This window comes from Chiloscyllium plagiosum, unplaced genomic scaffold, assembly GCF_037043375.1.
Source record: "Chiloscyllium plagiosum isolate Xiang-an unplaced genomic scaffold, Cpla_swu_hap1 HiC_scaffold_3, whole genome shotgun sequence".
Classification (NCBI taxonomy): Eukaryota; Metazoa; Chordata; class Chondrichthyes; order Orectolobiformes; family Hemiscylliidae; genus Chiloscyllium; species Chiloscyllium plagiosum.
This window is the reverse complement of record NW_028270141.1, coordinates 44,218,272-44,232,810: the sequence shown is the minus strand read 5'-3', so window position 1 is coordinate 44,232,810 and position 14,539 is coordinate 44,218,272. Positions and strand designations below refer to the sequence as shown.

The 14,539-nt window shown below is 41.1% G+C and overlaps 1 protein-coding gene across 3 annotated transcripts in view; it reads right to left on the bottom strand.

The window, feature by feature from the left end:
• Positions 1–14,539, bottom strand: part of heatr5b (HEAT repeat containing 5B) — a 121,580-nt gene that overhangs the window by 11,001 nt on the left and 96,040 nt on the right. For 2 of the 3 annotated variants that reach the window (XM_043680648.2, XM_087978799.1), the window contains exons 27-32: positions 13,786–13,965; positions 12,582–12,816; positions 7,676–7,924; positions 6,961–7,088; positions 2,686–2,833; positions 137–409 (exon numbers count right to left, since the gene is read on the bottom strand). In XM_043680648.2, the coding sequence (XP_043536583.2) occupies positions 137–409; positions 2,686–2,833; positions 6,961–7,088; positions 7,676–7,924; positions 12,582–12,816; positions 13,786–13,965 (1,213 nt within the window). The remainder of the gene's footprint in view (positions 1–136; positions 410–2,685; positions 2,834–6,960; positions 7,089–7,675; positions 7,925–12,581; positions 12,817–13,785; positions 13,966–14,539) is intronic. The other variant, XM_087978805.1, reaches the window with a different exon arrangement.

The following is a 14,539-nucleotide window of genomic DNA, read 5'->3' as shown; positions in this document are numbered from 1 at the left end:
TTATCAACAGGTTAGTGGGAAACATTAAGACAAAGATCTGTAGATTTAACTCATTCACTCCACCCAAAAAACACTGCACAAATCATTGTGTCTTAAATAGTACTCATTTAGAAGTTATATTCTAAGTTGTTTTTACCTGTTGGAGAACAAAGGGATGGTAAATCAGCGAGGATGGAAACACTGACAGCTACAAGCTGAGTACTCTCCTCCGCTAATGACTGCATCTTGCTGGCAACGTGACTAGGAGAGTCTGTCACTTTAGGATTCAGCTGTGGGAGGTGTCGCACCAGAATGAACATAAGCAGCTCCAATGCAGCAAACACAACAGATTTTCCAGGAATCAAGCCACCAGATTTCCCTCCTTCCCCTAAAGTGGTTAGTGGGTCCTCCTCAGGTGCACATTTGTCATCTGGAAGACAACGAAGTTCACTTTAAACAAAACATCAACAAAGAAAATTGCAGATTTGACAGGGTAAATGCTGTGTTCGCTGGCTGAAGGGTCTAGAATCATGTCACTAGACTAGCAATCCAGAACCCCAAGCTAATGTTCTGTACCTAGTAAAATATACATTCAATGTGAAAAAGAGAGAGTAATGGCAATCAATAATCATTGTTGATTGTCCTAAAAGTCCACGGATAGAAATCTGCCACTCTGTACCTAAGTCTTGCCTATGTTTGACTCCAGACCCATAGTTATATGGCTGGCTGTTAACTGACCTCTGGGCATTTGAGGGATGAGCTATAAATGCTGGTACATTCCTTGAATAAAGGAAATAAAAGGCAAGAAGGTACAGCTGATCAATCCCAAACCATTGATTTAGTTGAATGGCAGTGGACCAGGCTTGAGGGTGCTATGGCCTTTTCCTTGTTGAATAAAATTTCACTCCATAAATTATTTGTAAAGAGATAGGAATAAACAATATGATTCTGCTCATATATGCCCACAAGTGAAAGATATTGAAGGGTACTGGATGTGGATGAGTCTTCTCATTCAGTGATGAAACGTGGAGCTCCTGACCTAGACCTCACTTTTGAGAGCACACTTTAGAAAGCTGGGTAGGATTGTGACGGTACTGTCCCTTTAAGAGATGTGTTCTGTGCTATTGCTCTGCAGAGGAGTGTTGCCACAGTGATGCTGGAATGCTGGAATGTCTCCTTCAGACTAGCAGTTGGTAAAAAGTTTGAGTCTTCCCTGGGGTAGGTTTATTTTTGAGAAAACAAATCATGAGTGGGTGGGGTCAGGGTTCACGCAGACTCAGGAAGGTTTTTAGCTTCTGCTTTCAGTTAGTGAGGGGGTTTTCTGCTGGCTGCAGAGGTAAAAACTTGGGTTCCTAGCTGTGACAGAGAAGTCTTAGACAGTGAGATTTCTCTTAAACTTAAAAGTGGCAGATTGTTTCTTTCTTCTGAACTGGAAAAAGATAGCACATAAGAACCGTAAGTGTTTTGCTGAATTGTTTTTCTGTCAAAGGGTGTGTTTATGGGTTGCTGCCTGTATTGGAACAACTGATTATTAATGATTACAGAGAAACCTCGATTATCCGAATACCAATTATCCAAAAATTGGATTATCTGAAGGAGATCTCGAGGTCCCAACAGAAATGTTACATCAAAGACGTTTGTCCAACACTGATCGCGTCTTTTGTTTACAGTGATTAAAAGTGCTGCCGAGAACAGTCCTGGACTGATGGGAGCGCAGGCACCATCTCTAAATGACTGACCTCCCACCCACCCCCCTCCCTCCCTTCTCTCTCTCCCTCCTCACACTTTCCCTGAAGTTCTACACAGGGATGTACCCTAACCGCACCCCCTTCCCCTGATAATCTCTCCAACATTGTGCTGTACAGGGCAAAAGTGGAACCTGTCAAAAGGTTGCAGTAAAAGATTGCGTGCGTGTGCACACACATGCGCGCCCCTGTGTGGACTCACCATCCAACAAGGCAGCAGCAGCAGTCTTATTGTGGGTGTCCAGTCTAGCTGCTCTGGAGAGGAGGCGGGGTGGGGGCGGGGTTGTGGGGCAGGCGGGCAGGGAAAGTATTGGATGGGATTGGGGGTGGGTGGAGGCCGGCGTTGGACGGGGTTGGGGGAAGGCGGGTGCTGTTGGATAGGGTTGGGGGGTGGGCAGGGGCCTGGTGTTGGACTGGGTTGGGGGAGGGTGGTGTTGGACGGGGAGCAGTGTTGTATGGGATGGGGGTGGGGCAGCGGAGCCACTGCCTCGTCTGAACAGCGAGCAGACTTAATAGAAAATTCCAAGCCCCAGACAGAAGGCATTGAATCGATTAACGGAATAATCAATTATCCGAACAAAATAGTGCTCGCCCATCTCGTTCGGATAATTGAGGTTCCTCTGTAAATAATATATTGTCTTGTTAAATATTTCAATAGAGTTAAAGATGTATTCATTTTTTTGTATTTTAACTGAGTTATAAGAATTAAATGTGTGTTTTGATTAAAGACTAGTGATGATGGACCAATTGAATCACATCTGGAACACAGCACCTTATACTTGCCTTTAAACAAATATAAAAGTGTGGGAACAAGTGGATACAAATCCCTGATGCACATTCCTGTGATAACTGGAACTGCACTTGTGACTTTGGCCTATCAATATCCATAAAGCAGACTGTAACACAGAAAGGTTTTCACTGGATACATGACAGAAGTAACCATTTTTCTTCTTCAACTTACCATGATTCTGCTTCAACAGACCTTGAAGATGATCCTGAGCAGCTCGGATAGTCTGTTGTATAACCATAGTCACTTGTTGTTGAACAGAGGGAGGCCCACAAGTTAGTAACAGACGATGCAACACATTAAAAAGCTCAACGGTGAGCAGCTGTAACAGAATCAAAGAAAGACTATGCTAAAAACAGAAGCAACGGCTGATGAATGTGATTCGATAAATATTTTCTTTTTACTTAAAAGGCAGAATGAAACAAATTTTCAATTCAGCTCTTAGTTTGATCATATTCTGTTGGAAAAGTTACCAAATCTTTATGTTTCTGAATAATTCAGATGTCAGCTCAATAAGCAATTTGCTCTTGTCCAAGTCAGACTAAACACCAAATCCACTGTCACACCTAATGCAATACTGAGATTGTGCTCCACTGTCACAGGGGCCATCTTTAGAATGAGACATTAAATTGAGGCCTAGGCTTCTCTCTTAGCTGGATTTAAAAGATTCTATGGTACTGTTTTGAAGAACAGGGAAGCTCCCCCTAGAATTCTGGCAATAAATTATTCCTCAAGCAGTAACTAAAACACACTTCCTGGTTCATTATCTTGCTGTTTGCGTGAGTTTGCAACGTTAAGATTGACTGTCACATTTCCTACATTACAACAGTGACACTACTTCAAAAGTAGTTTATGGCTGCGAAGCGCTTTGGGATGGCCTGACATCTTCCTGTCCATTTGAAAGCATGTTGCATGATCACATAATGTATTCATTGCCAGTTTTATTTCAAAGTGCTCTACAAGTAAAATTTAATCTCTTCAAAAACTCTGTTGTATCCCTAAGTTAATGAGCATTGAAGAAAATGCAGCTGGATCCTGCCACTCTGGATCAACCCCAGTTTTCTGTGATCATTGATAAATTCTTCACTGCAAAAATGTTTTTCACAGATTAAATGCAAATTCCTACAAATGATACAAAAGTAATGATTGGAATTTGGAGCTATTGCTGGTTTTGTTCTCCTTTTGCTGCAAGGCTAACACAGGATATTCTGGGGTTCCAGAGTTCATCCCACACCTAAAGTATCTTGTTTACTCTGAAACTGTTCTCAAGCAAAGATAAAATAAAATTATATTCTAATGTCAGAAACCTAATCTATTGATTGACCCATTTTTAATTTGTGGTTTTCAGTCCCTTAACAAATGTTAATTAGTAGCATGAATTGAGTTCATTAATATTAATGTGCTGCTGGTTTTGGAATAGTCAGGAGTTCTTGTCTAGAACCTCCTCTGATCTACAGCCCTGCAAGAACTCTCATATTCCTTCAACTAAAGCTTCTTGTGCACCTCCCACTTTGATTAACACACCACTAATGGCTGTGTGGCTACAGCTGGCCGAGCCCTAAGCTGTTATCCACTCCCAAAACCTCTTCTGTTTGCCAATGCTGTTTCCTCCTTATTTAGGTTCCACCTTAAAACTTCCAGGATCATATTGACTTTTAAAGTCACCAATATAATGTCTCTTCCTTTAGCTTTGTGTCAAATTTAATTTGGTAATCTTCCTTTGAGGCATCTTTGGGAGACTTCACTCCATAAACGTGGTGTAAAAAGACACATTGTTGTTGTAAGGTGACTCAGTTATACACAAAACTGGAATGGGGTCAAAACATTAACAATGCATTCTTATAAAGTCAAGGTACATGTTCTCCAGAAGCACATTAATTATCAGTTCCTAAGCCAGGGGAAACTAGATTCTTTGACCTGTGGGACCTGTCTTGGAATGTAGTCAAACAAATCAGCCAAATGCTTTTTCCACCAGCTGTGAGAGCTGTGTGCATGCAATAGACTTATTAATCTCAATCCAGGAGCCAGGAAGAATTGGTTAGCACTGGCATTCCCTGTTTCTTTGCCTTCTGCGTGTACCTACAAAAGGTCCATGCGTGGCAGTGGCATCCAGAATCTGAAAACGATGCCTCAATCCCCATCAGTATGCCAGTTGTTATGCATGGAATATTGGAGCATGCATGCAGTTTAGAGGGAACGTTGATTGGCACCACCAAACTGTAGCATAATTCATGCCGTCTGTTGTAGTACTAGCCTGACTACCACTGCAGGCACCTCTGCCAGCATGTGGTTCAAAGTAAAGGTGTTGAGATATTTTAATGCTACTAATCCTTTGTCTATTCTTTGTGTAGGTCCTATCACTACCTAGGCAGAGGATACACTACTGTACAGTCTTTCCAGAAGAGGTACTGTTCTTAGTTAACAAGATGGTTTATTGTGTTACAGTAATAAGTACAACTACATTACAGGTCAGGCACGATTACCAATACTCTCTGGAGCTCTACAGAATACATCAGCTTCCAATGAAGGCTAATACAGAACTCACGATCTTCACCCACAATCTGCGTGGCATTACCACACTAGCTGAGCTCAACATAATAAGGCATAACTCCTTCAGAACCATCACCAGATGAAACATCTTCCATAAAACAATTAGTAACTTAGAGAGTTGATAGTATTGTGATCATCAGATACCTTATATCTTATTTTGAGAGACAGGATTTAGAAATAGTCATAGTCATAGAGATGTACAGCATGGAAACAGACTGTTCGGTCCAACCCGTCCATGCAGACCAGATATCCCAACCCAAACTAGTCCCACCTGCCAGCACCTGGCCCATATCCCTCCAAACCCTTCCTATTATATACCCATCCAAATGTCTCTTAAATGTTACAATTGTACCAGCTTCCACGACATCCTCTGGCAGCTCATTCCATACACGTACCACCTTCTGCGTGAAAAAGTTACCCCTTAGGTCTCTTTTATATCTTTCCCCTCTCACGCTAAACCTATGTCCTCTAGTTCTGGACTCCCCAATCCCAGGGAAAAGACTTTGCCTATTTATCCTATCCATGCCCCTCAATTTTCTAAACATCTATAAGGTCACCTCTCAGCCTCCGACGCTCCAGGGAAAACAGCCCCAGCCTGTTCAGCCTCTCCGAATAGCTCAAATCCTCCAACCCTGGCAACATCCTTGTAAATCTTTTCTGAACCCTTTCAAGTTTCACAACATCTTTTCAATAGGAAGGAGACCAGAACTGCACGCAATATTCCAACAGTGGCCTAACCAATGTCCTGTACAGCCGCAACATGACCTCCAAACTCCTGTACTCAGTACTCTGACCAATAAAGGAAAGCATACCAAACATCATCTTTACTATCCTATCTACCTGCGACTCCACTTTTAAGGAGCTATGAACCTGCACTTCAAGGTCTCTTTGTTCAGCAACACTCTCTAGGACCTTACCATTAAGTGTATAAATACTGCTAAGATTTGCTTTCCCAAAATGCAGCACCTCGCATTTATCTGAATTGAACTCCATCTGCAACTTCTCAGCCCATTGGCCCATCTGGTCAAGATTCTGTTGTAATCCGAGGTAACCCTCTTTGCTGTCCACTACACCTCCAATTTTGGTGTCATCGGCAAATTTACTAACTGTACCTCTTATGCTCGCATTCAAATCATTTATGTAAATGACAAAAAGTAGAGGGCTCCGCACCGATCCTTGTGGCACTCCACTGGTCACAGGCCTCCAGTCTGAAAAACAACCCTCTACCACCACTCTCTGTCTTCTACCTTTGAGCCAGTTCTGTATCCAAATGGCTAGTTCTCCCTGTATTCCATGAGATCTAATCTTGCTAATCAGTCTCCCATGGGGAACCTTGTCGAACGCCTTACTGAAGTCCATATAGATCACATCTACTGCTCTGCCCTCATCAATCTTCTTTGTTACTTCATCAAAAAACTCAATCAAGTTTGTGAGACATGATTTCCCATGCACAAAGCCAAGTTGACTATCCCGAATCAGTCCTTGCCTTTCCAAATACATGTACATCCTGTCCCTCAGGATTCCCTCCAACAACTTGCCCACAATAGTGGCATGTGTATATTAGTTTTTTTGTGTAGTGACTTCTAAAAAAAAAATCAAACAGTCCATTAGTAACATAATCCAGTATGTTTCAGAGAACAGGTGACTTAGAACCCCTGGGATGCGTTAATGGAATTTTTATTTGAAAACTGTAGCTGTTTATGATAGATAGGGTAAACATTAAAAGTTATTAGCTGGGATTTAGTTTTGAATAATCAAGAATTGATTTTGGCTTAGGAAACCCGGAGATTGAAAGCTTTTAGCACAGTTCGGAGGTGACCCGACTGGGATGAGAAGTATTGTGCCATAGCATCATCAGCTGGTATCGTAACAATAGTAAATTGTGCTTTAGCACTGTACCTGATCTTCTCCGATGTATGTTCTAGCACAAGGGGAGTCCAGTAAAGTATGAAGTGCCTTCAGGCAGGATGTTACATGCTCGAGGGGATTTTCAGGTCGAGGAGAGCACAGGAACTCAATACTGATACCTGCAAATAAGAACCAAATCCCCACTTTCAGGCTCAGTTTTCTTAAATGGAGGAAAATGTTCAAATTGTGATCATGGCAAGGATGTAGAGAATTTATAATACCACCGGTGTTGAGAGACTACAGTGCCGGGGCAGTCACAAAAAGCTGGGATTGGTCTCCTTCGAGCAGAGAAAGTTATAGTGAACTTCGGTGGAGGTACGAAAGTTGAAGTGATTTGGCAGAATAGATGAGAATTTTTTTTCTACTGGCATGATTGTGTATAAATAATATATCACTTCATGTTAATTGGCCCAGGTTGCGGAGAAGAGGGGGATTTATTTTACACAGCAAATTATTACCATTCCAAAAATCTATAAGGGACATGAAAGCACATTTAATAGATGACTGAAGTTGAAGAAAATTGCAGTGTCAAGGATAACATGCAGGGCTACTGGGATTAATTGGATAACCCCACCAAAGAGTTGCCATAAACACAATTAACTACATGGTCTCTTTCTATGTTGTATCATTTGAAGATTATTTCAAAATGTACAGAAGCTTTTGATCTGATGTGAAAACTTGCATCAGCCTGAAAGCATTGACTTACCAAAAATAAGTTGTAATCTGTCTGTGTTAATCTCCTGCAGAGTTTTGGTTGAAGTTCCAGACGCCTGAGCTAGAAAGGTGCCCGATTGATTCTTGTGCCCACTTTGAACTGGCAGGGTCGTCAGCTCGCACGGAACAGAAAATCCTGTGCTGTTCAACCAAAGTGCCACTGCATGTAAGATGGGAGCCCAGGAAGCACGGTAGTGTAGACGGGCACTGTCAATTGTTTCAGGTGTATAGAAGGCACCTCCTGTAACAAAGTACACTAATAAACCAAAACATTCAACAAATTTCAGAGAAACCTTCAATCATATGATGCCTTCAAAACAATCCAATCCAAGGAATTTTCAAAGAAAGTCATAATCAAACAGAATTTGATACCAAGAAGGAGAGAGGAATGAGGAGAGGTGATCTATAGGAGAGAGGAATGAGGAGAGGTGATCTATAGCTTGGTCAAAAATGTAGAGCAAGAGAAGTTGAGACATCTAAAGCAATTCCCAAATTCACAGCGTAAACGGTGGAGTGATTAAAATCCGGAAGCAGAGATATACAATCTTTTCCAATTCAATAACAGCATTAACTTATGCACCACAACTAGCTGCAGATTTGGATACATTCTAGAGTGGATTTGTAGGGCTCTGAGCATGGAAGAACGGATAACTGCCTATTGTACTCTTGGTTACCTTCCCCCCAGCCCCACCCCACACTCCCATTTATCTCTCCACCTTGGAGGCCCCCTGCCTTCATTCCTGATGAAGGGCTTTTGCCCGAAACGTCGATTTTCTTGCTTCTCGGATGCTGCCTGACCTGCTGTGCTTTTCCAGCACCTGCTCTAATCTAGACTCTGTTCTCTTGCATCTGAGTTAGGTCATCAGATCATTATCTTATTGCTCTTTGTGAGATCTTGTTGTGGAGAGTGGACTGCAGAATTTTCTATATTAAAAAGGATAATGCAAGGCAGAAAAAAATCAATTCATCGGTTGCAAGATTTTTTGGGAGATCTTGAGGGTGTGAATATCTTCACAAAAAAAAGGAAGTACTTCTTTCAGTTACCACAACAGACGATAAAAGCAAGGAAAGCTCACTTACACATCTCATCCATTTTGAAAATACATAAAGGAAGGAGCAATGTCTTGACTTTTGACCCATATTTTCAGATTGATCAATTATTTTGCCCCAAATGCAGGAACTTCAGGAATTTTAGGACTCACTCTGGTTCAAATGAAAAACCAAAACTAATTTAAGGATTTATATAAAGGTTTTCAATTGGGGTTCTGCTGGATACACTTGTTTTCAGGTGCAGCACCATTACAGCCATATCTATCACATCATATCAGAGGCTGATATTCTGCAAAGAGGAATTTATCTGAAAGTTTTCTCACAGCCACAAATCTGGAGATTGATGGAAAATTTGAAAAGCCTTTCAAAAGAAAATTTTGCACAAAGTGAGAAAACCTTTAAATGGTTCTGAGGAAGGGTCACTAGGCCCGAAACATTAACTCTGTTTTCTCTCCATAAATGCTGCCAGACCTGCAGAGTTTTTCCAGCAATTTCTGTTTTTGTACCTTTAAATGGAGGTCCTTGTTACAGGAATGGAAGCCAGAAATGTAGATTCAATCAGGCATGATTTAATGATGTCATGGGGGACAGTAGGTCTTCTATTCTGCATGGACTATTTACATTGAACCAAAGACTGGAGGTTGGCTAACATGGTGCTACTATTTAAGAAAGGTGGTAAGGAAAAGCCACGGAACTATAGAACAGTGAGCCTGACATCAGTGGTGGGCAAGTTCTTGGAGGGAATCCTGACAGATAGGATTTACATGTATTTGGATGGGCAAGGACTGATTAGGGATAGTCAACATGGCTTTGTGTGTGGGAAATCATGTCTCACAAACTTGAGTGAGTTTTTCGAAATAGTAATGAAGCGGATTGATGAGGGAATAGCAGTGGACGTGATCTATACGGACTTCAGTAAGGCATTCGACAAGGCCCCTCATGGTAGATTACATAAAATACAGGAAGAACTAGCTGTTCTTGATGGTAGAAGACAGAGGGTAGTGGTGGAGGGTGGCTTTTCAGACTGGAAGCCTGTGACAAGTGGTGTGCCACAAGGATCGGTGCTGGATGCACTGTGTTTCATCATTTATATAAATGAATTGGATGTGAGTGTAAGAGGGATAGTTAGTAAGTTTGCACATGACACCAAACATTGAAGGGCAAATCAGGGCAGAACTTATACACTTAATGGTAAGGTTCTGGGGACTGTTGCTGAACAAAGACCTTGGTGTGCAGGTTCAATATTTCCTTGAAAATGGAGTCTAAGGTAGATTGGATAGTGAAGAAGGCATTTAATATGCTTTCATTTATTGGTCAGTGCATTGAGTATAGTAGTTAGGAGGTCATGTTGCAGCTGTACAGGACATTGTTTAAGCCACTTTTAGAATATTGCGTACAATTATGATCTCCTCCTTATCAGAAGGATGTTGTGAAACTTGAAAAGGTTCAGAAAAGATTTACAAGGATGTTGCCAGGGTTGGAGGACTTGAGCTTGAGTGAGAGACTGAACATGCTGGAGCTGTGTTCCCTGGAGCATCGGAGGCTGAGGCTGAGGGGTGCCTTGATAGTGGTTTATAAAATCATGAGGGGCGTGGATAGGGTAAATAGACAGGGTCTTTTCACTGGGGTGGGGAGACCAGAACCAGAGAGCTTAGATTTAGGGTGAGGGGGGAAAAGATTTAAAAGGGACCTCAGGAGCAACGTTTTCTCACCAAGGATGGTGCATGTATGAAATGAGTTGCCAGAGGAAGTGGGGGGAGGTATTACAAAATTTAAAAAGCATCTGGATGGGTACATGAATAGGAAGGGTTTAGAGGGATGTGGGCCAAGTGCTGGCAAATGGGAGTAGACTAATTTAGGATATCTGGCCAAACAGGGACAAGTGGGCCTGACGGATCTGTTTCCATGCTGTACATCTCTATGACTCATGGCTTTGTCAGTGATAACATAAAAAATCTTTTAAATTAGCAACCTGCATTTAGCCAGTCTTTTCAATAGTGTTGTTTGTGCAAGTTTAGACTTCAAAATTTTTTTCCCACAAAGTTGATGGAAGTACAAGTTGGTAACAGTGTGGAGACTTGATAAACTTGGTGGTTTATCTCCTTTATCCTTTATAAATGGAGAAAGGACTGAGGTGGGGTGGGTCACAAATTAAAGTCAAATCAGGTACAGAGAAATAAACAGGAACAAAAATCGGATTAGGAAAGGGAGGCAGAAAAGAAAATAAACATTTTTAAGCTTTTTCAAAGAATTCACAATTGAGGAATGAGACTCATACATATAATTAGTCATAGAGTCGTAGAGGTGTACAGCATGGAAACAGATCCTTCAGTCCAATACATCCATGCTGACCAGATATCCCAATTTAATCGAGTCCCATTTGCCAGTACTTGTACCAGTTTCCTATTCATATACCCATCGAGATACCTTTTAATTGCTGTAACTGTACCAGCCTCCACCACTTCCTCTGGCAGCTCATGCTATACAAACGCTATCCTTTGCGCCAAAAAGTTGCCCCTTAGGTCCCTATTAAATTTCTGGGCCAGATAAATGTCACTGACTGCCAATCAATGTATCACACAATAAAAAGCTTTCAATTAACTTTGTGGCAAGATTAATGGGTAATTAAGATGCAAATGTGGCAATTTCATAAAACTGATAGGGGAAGTGAGGACAAGATGCTGACTTCAAGTTGATGGAATGGCGCAGTACACTTAGTGCTTTGTGGTGATTCACAATTCACAGGATATATTGCATATGCCACAAGTTATTGGATGACTTGTACATTCATAAAATTTAGTTCAGACAGCTGACAAACACAGTAAAAGGCCAAAACATTCTTCACCTTTTGTTCTAACTTCACTTGACAGGTGACAAGCTTGTGTTCTCTTTGATTCAATAAACAGAATCTTATCATTTAATCACATTTACCTATACTCTGGACATATTTTTGAAGCCACACATAGTTGGCCACAGAAGTTTCTAAGTTTGAGATGAGGAAACCAGTTACTTAATTTGCTGCCAATAAGTCCTGGAAAACCCCATCACAGCGAATGAGGTTGCCAAGCAATAGAGTGGTGGACAGATTGACAAAGTTTCACTGATAAGATGACGTAACTATACAAAGTTCACAAGACTGCAGTAGCTGCATGGCAACTTGCCATTGTGCATTAACTGGGCCTGGCAATAATAGGGCAACAGCAGAATGTGGACTCTGTACTATGAGAAAGTGAGAACTGCAGATGCTGGAGGGTTAGAGGTGAAAAAGGTGGTGCTGGAAAAACACAGCAGGTCAGGCAGCATCCGAGGAGCAGGAGAGTCAATGTTTTGGGCTGTAGACTCTGTACGTTAAACAGAGAAACCAAACAATGCCCTGTTACAACCAAAATGTGAAAAATGAACAACAAATTGCATTTATGTAGCATTTTTTATGTAGTAAAACATGCCATGATGCTGAAGTGTTATCAGACAAGATTTGTCTGATAAAGAATAAAATGTTAGGAGAAGTGGTATATTTTAAAGGATATTTTTAAGGAACAGTCAACAGTAAAGATAGGAAAAGGATTCAGAGCTTGTACCTTTGGCTGCTAAAGACACAGTCAGCAATCATGGAGCGATTAAAAATCGGAGCCAAAATTGGAGGAGCACAGAGTTCTCAGAGTTCTAAAGGAGATGGTCATAGAAAAATGAAGAGGCAGGACCACGGACTTGTTTGAACTTATTAGCATTGATTATGGGCTAAAATCCATAGCATGTGCAAAACTTGATCTGAAGGAGAGTGTTAATAAAACAGTGTAAAACTTAACAGAACTAAAGCAGGGATCAGGTAAAAGCACAACACTTCTCACCATCAGATGGCAACTGGCTGGCAAATTCAGGTGGCAGAGTTAAAAGGGCATAGTCCTTCAGTGCTGCAAGCCAGAGGCGACTTAGAATAGGCAGCTCCGGCTCAACCAATGTAATCAAGCTATCTGGAGGGAGCTCATCCATGGCATCGAAACCATTGTCCTCTTCCTTATTCTTCATAGCTGTCACCGGCTTGGCTTCTGCTTCCTTCTTGGTTTTCATGGCTACAACATAGACCTGAAGAGATGGTAGGCAAGCATTGGGCTAAGTCAAAGGAGGAAATGATGTTTCTAAGACTACTAATTCTTTTATTCAATTTTAATTGACATGACAATTCTTGAACTCAGCACATAGAAAAGAGAAATTATTCTTCGAAGTTAAGTCTAAAAGTTAAAAATATTGGGATTGGGAAAAAAGATATGTAGGTGGATGGATTGTTGTTGAGCTTCTTACCTCTTAGGATGGTATCAAGTCTAATATGAAGTTCCCAGGGTGCAGTTGCATTTTAAATGCACAGGACAGGGTCAGGATAACAACTGACCCTGTTAATTCACTAACCCAAACTTCCCACTCTACTGGGATTACAAGACTACCAAAATGATTTTACAACAAGAAATACAGAAACTGTCACCAAGATTGATCTGGATGCAGAGGTGAGTTTATTAATACTTAGCTGTCAAAACAACCCATTTATAGTGTGAAGTATAAATGTCATTGCTATCTGCTATCAGGAGATAGACTGTCACAGTAAAAGATCTGATTGATATTTATAATCCCTGTAACAATGAAACAAAGCTCATGAGTTAAGCAGCCATTACAGTGAACATTCCAGTATGTTTTAAGCTCAAGTACCGAAGTCACAGTTAATGGAACAGACAATTCCAAAACAAGTTTAGAAAGATGGAAATGCATTCTATTATTAGGTTGTGCTATTTAACAAATTCAGCCAGTCCTCCAGCGCCTTGTAGTTATGTGTTCACTTTTAATGGAAAACAAGTTTCTGTTCACAGCAGGATTGCCCCTTGACAGACAAGCACTTCACAATCAAATGACTAACTGTTGAAGCTAAATGGACGAGGTACTGTACCCATGGGACTCGGCATAAACAATTGACCGGTCAGAAAGGAGTAATGTTTTCACTTGGATATTTCTTTTGCTGACTATAGTGTTTTGATTTCTTTTCTACACTCACCCCTGCAAGCTTACCTCTGCCCAAGCTTTAAGCACAGCCAACTTCTCCATTGTGATAGCACTCTCACTGTACAATTGACTCAGGGAGCCCTTTCCAGATTGCACTTTGTCTAAAGATGATACCAATAAATTGTGTACTCGGCGTAGATCATTTAGGTCACTAACTACTCCACTTCCAATCCAAGCGCTGCAAACCTGCATCAAGTAATAACAAAAAGCTAATTCCAGTATAAAAGTAGTGAAGACAATTTTACTCATCAACAACTTTTAAAAATAACAAACTGTGTTTATATAGTGCCTTTGACATTTCGAGACATTTCACAGAAGTAATATCAATCAAAATTTAACACCAAATCATAAGGAAATATTAGGGAGGTGACCAAACTCATGAACAAAGAGATACATTTTAAGAACTGCCTTGGAGGAGGAGGGGGGGAGGCAGGTAGAAACCTTAAGGGAAGGAATCCCAGAGCTTAGGACCTTGGCAATGGCTGCACAAGATACAGTGATTAAAATTAGCAAAGTGCCAAAGGCCAATATTAGAGAAGTGTAGAGATTCAGAATGGTTGGGTGAGATTATAAGAGATAGGGAGGAGAGAGGCTGGGCCTGAGAGATTGAACCATCAGGAGAAGGATTTTAACAGCAAACTTTTGCTGCATTCACAGGTGATAAACAGATCACCCAAAATATGGCAGTTTTACAACTGTTACTCTGAGGCCTGTTAAAATCAGAAGATGGCTTTAAATTATCCACGTTTGTCAAGTTTAC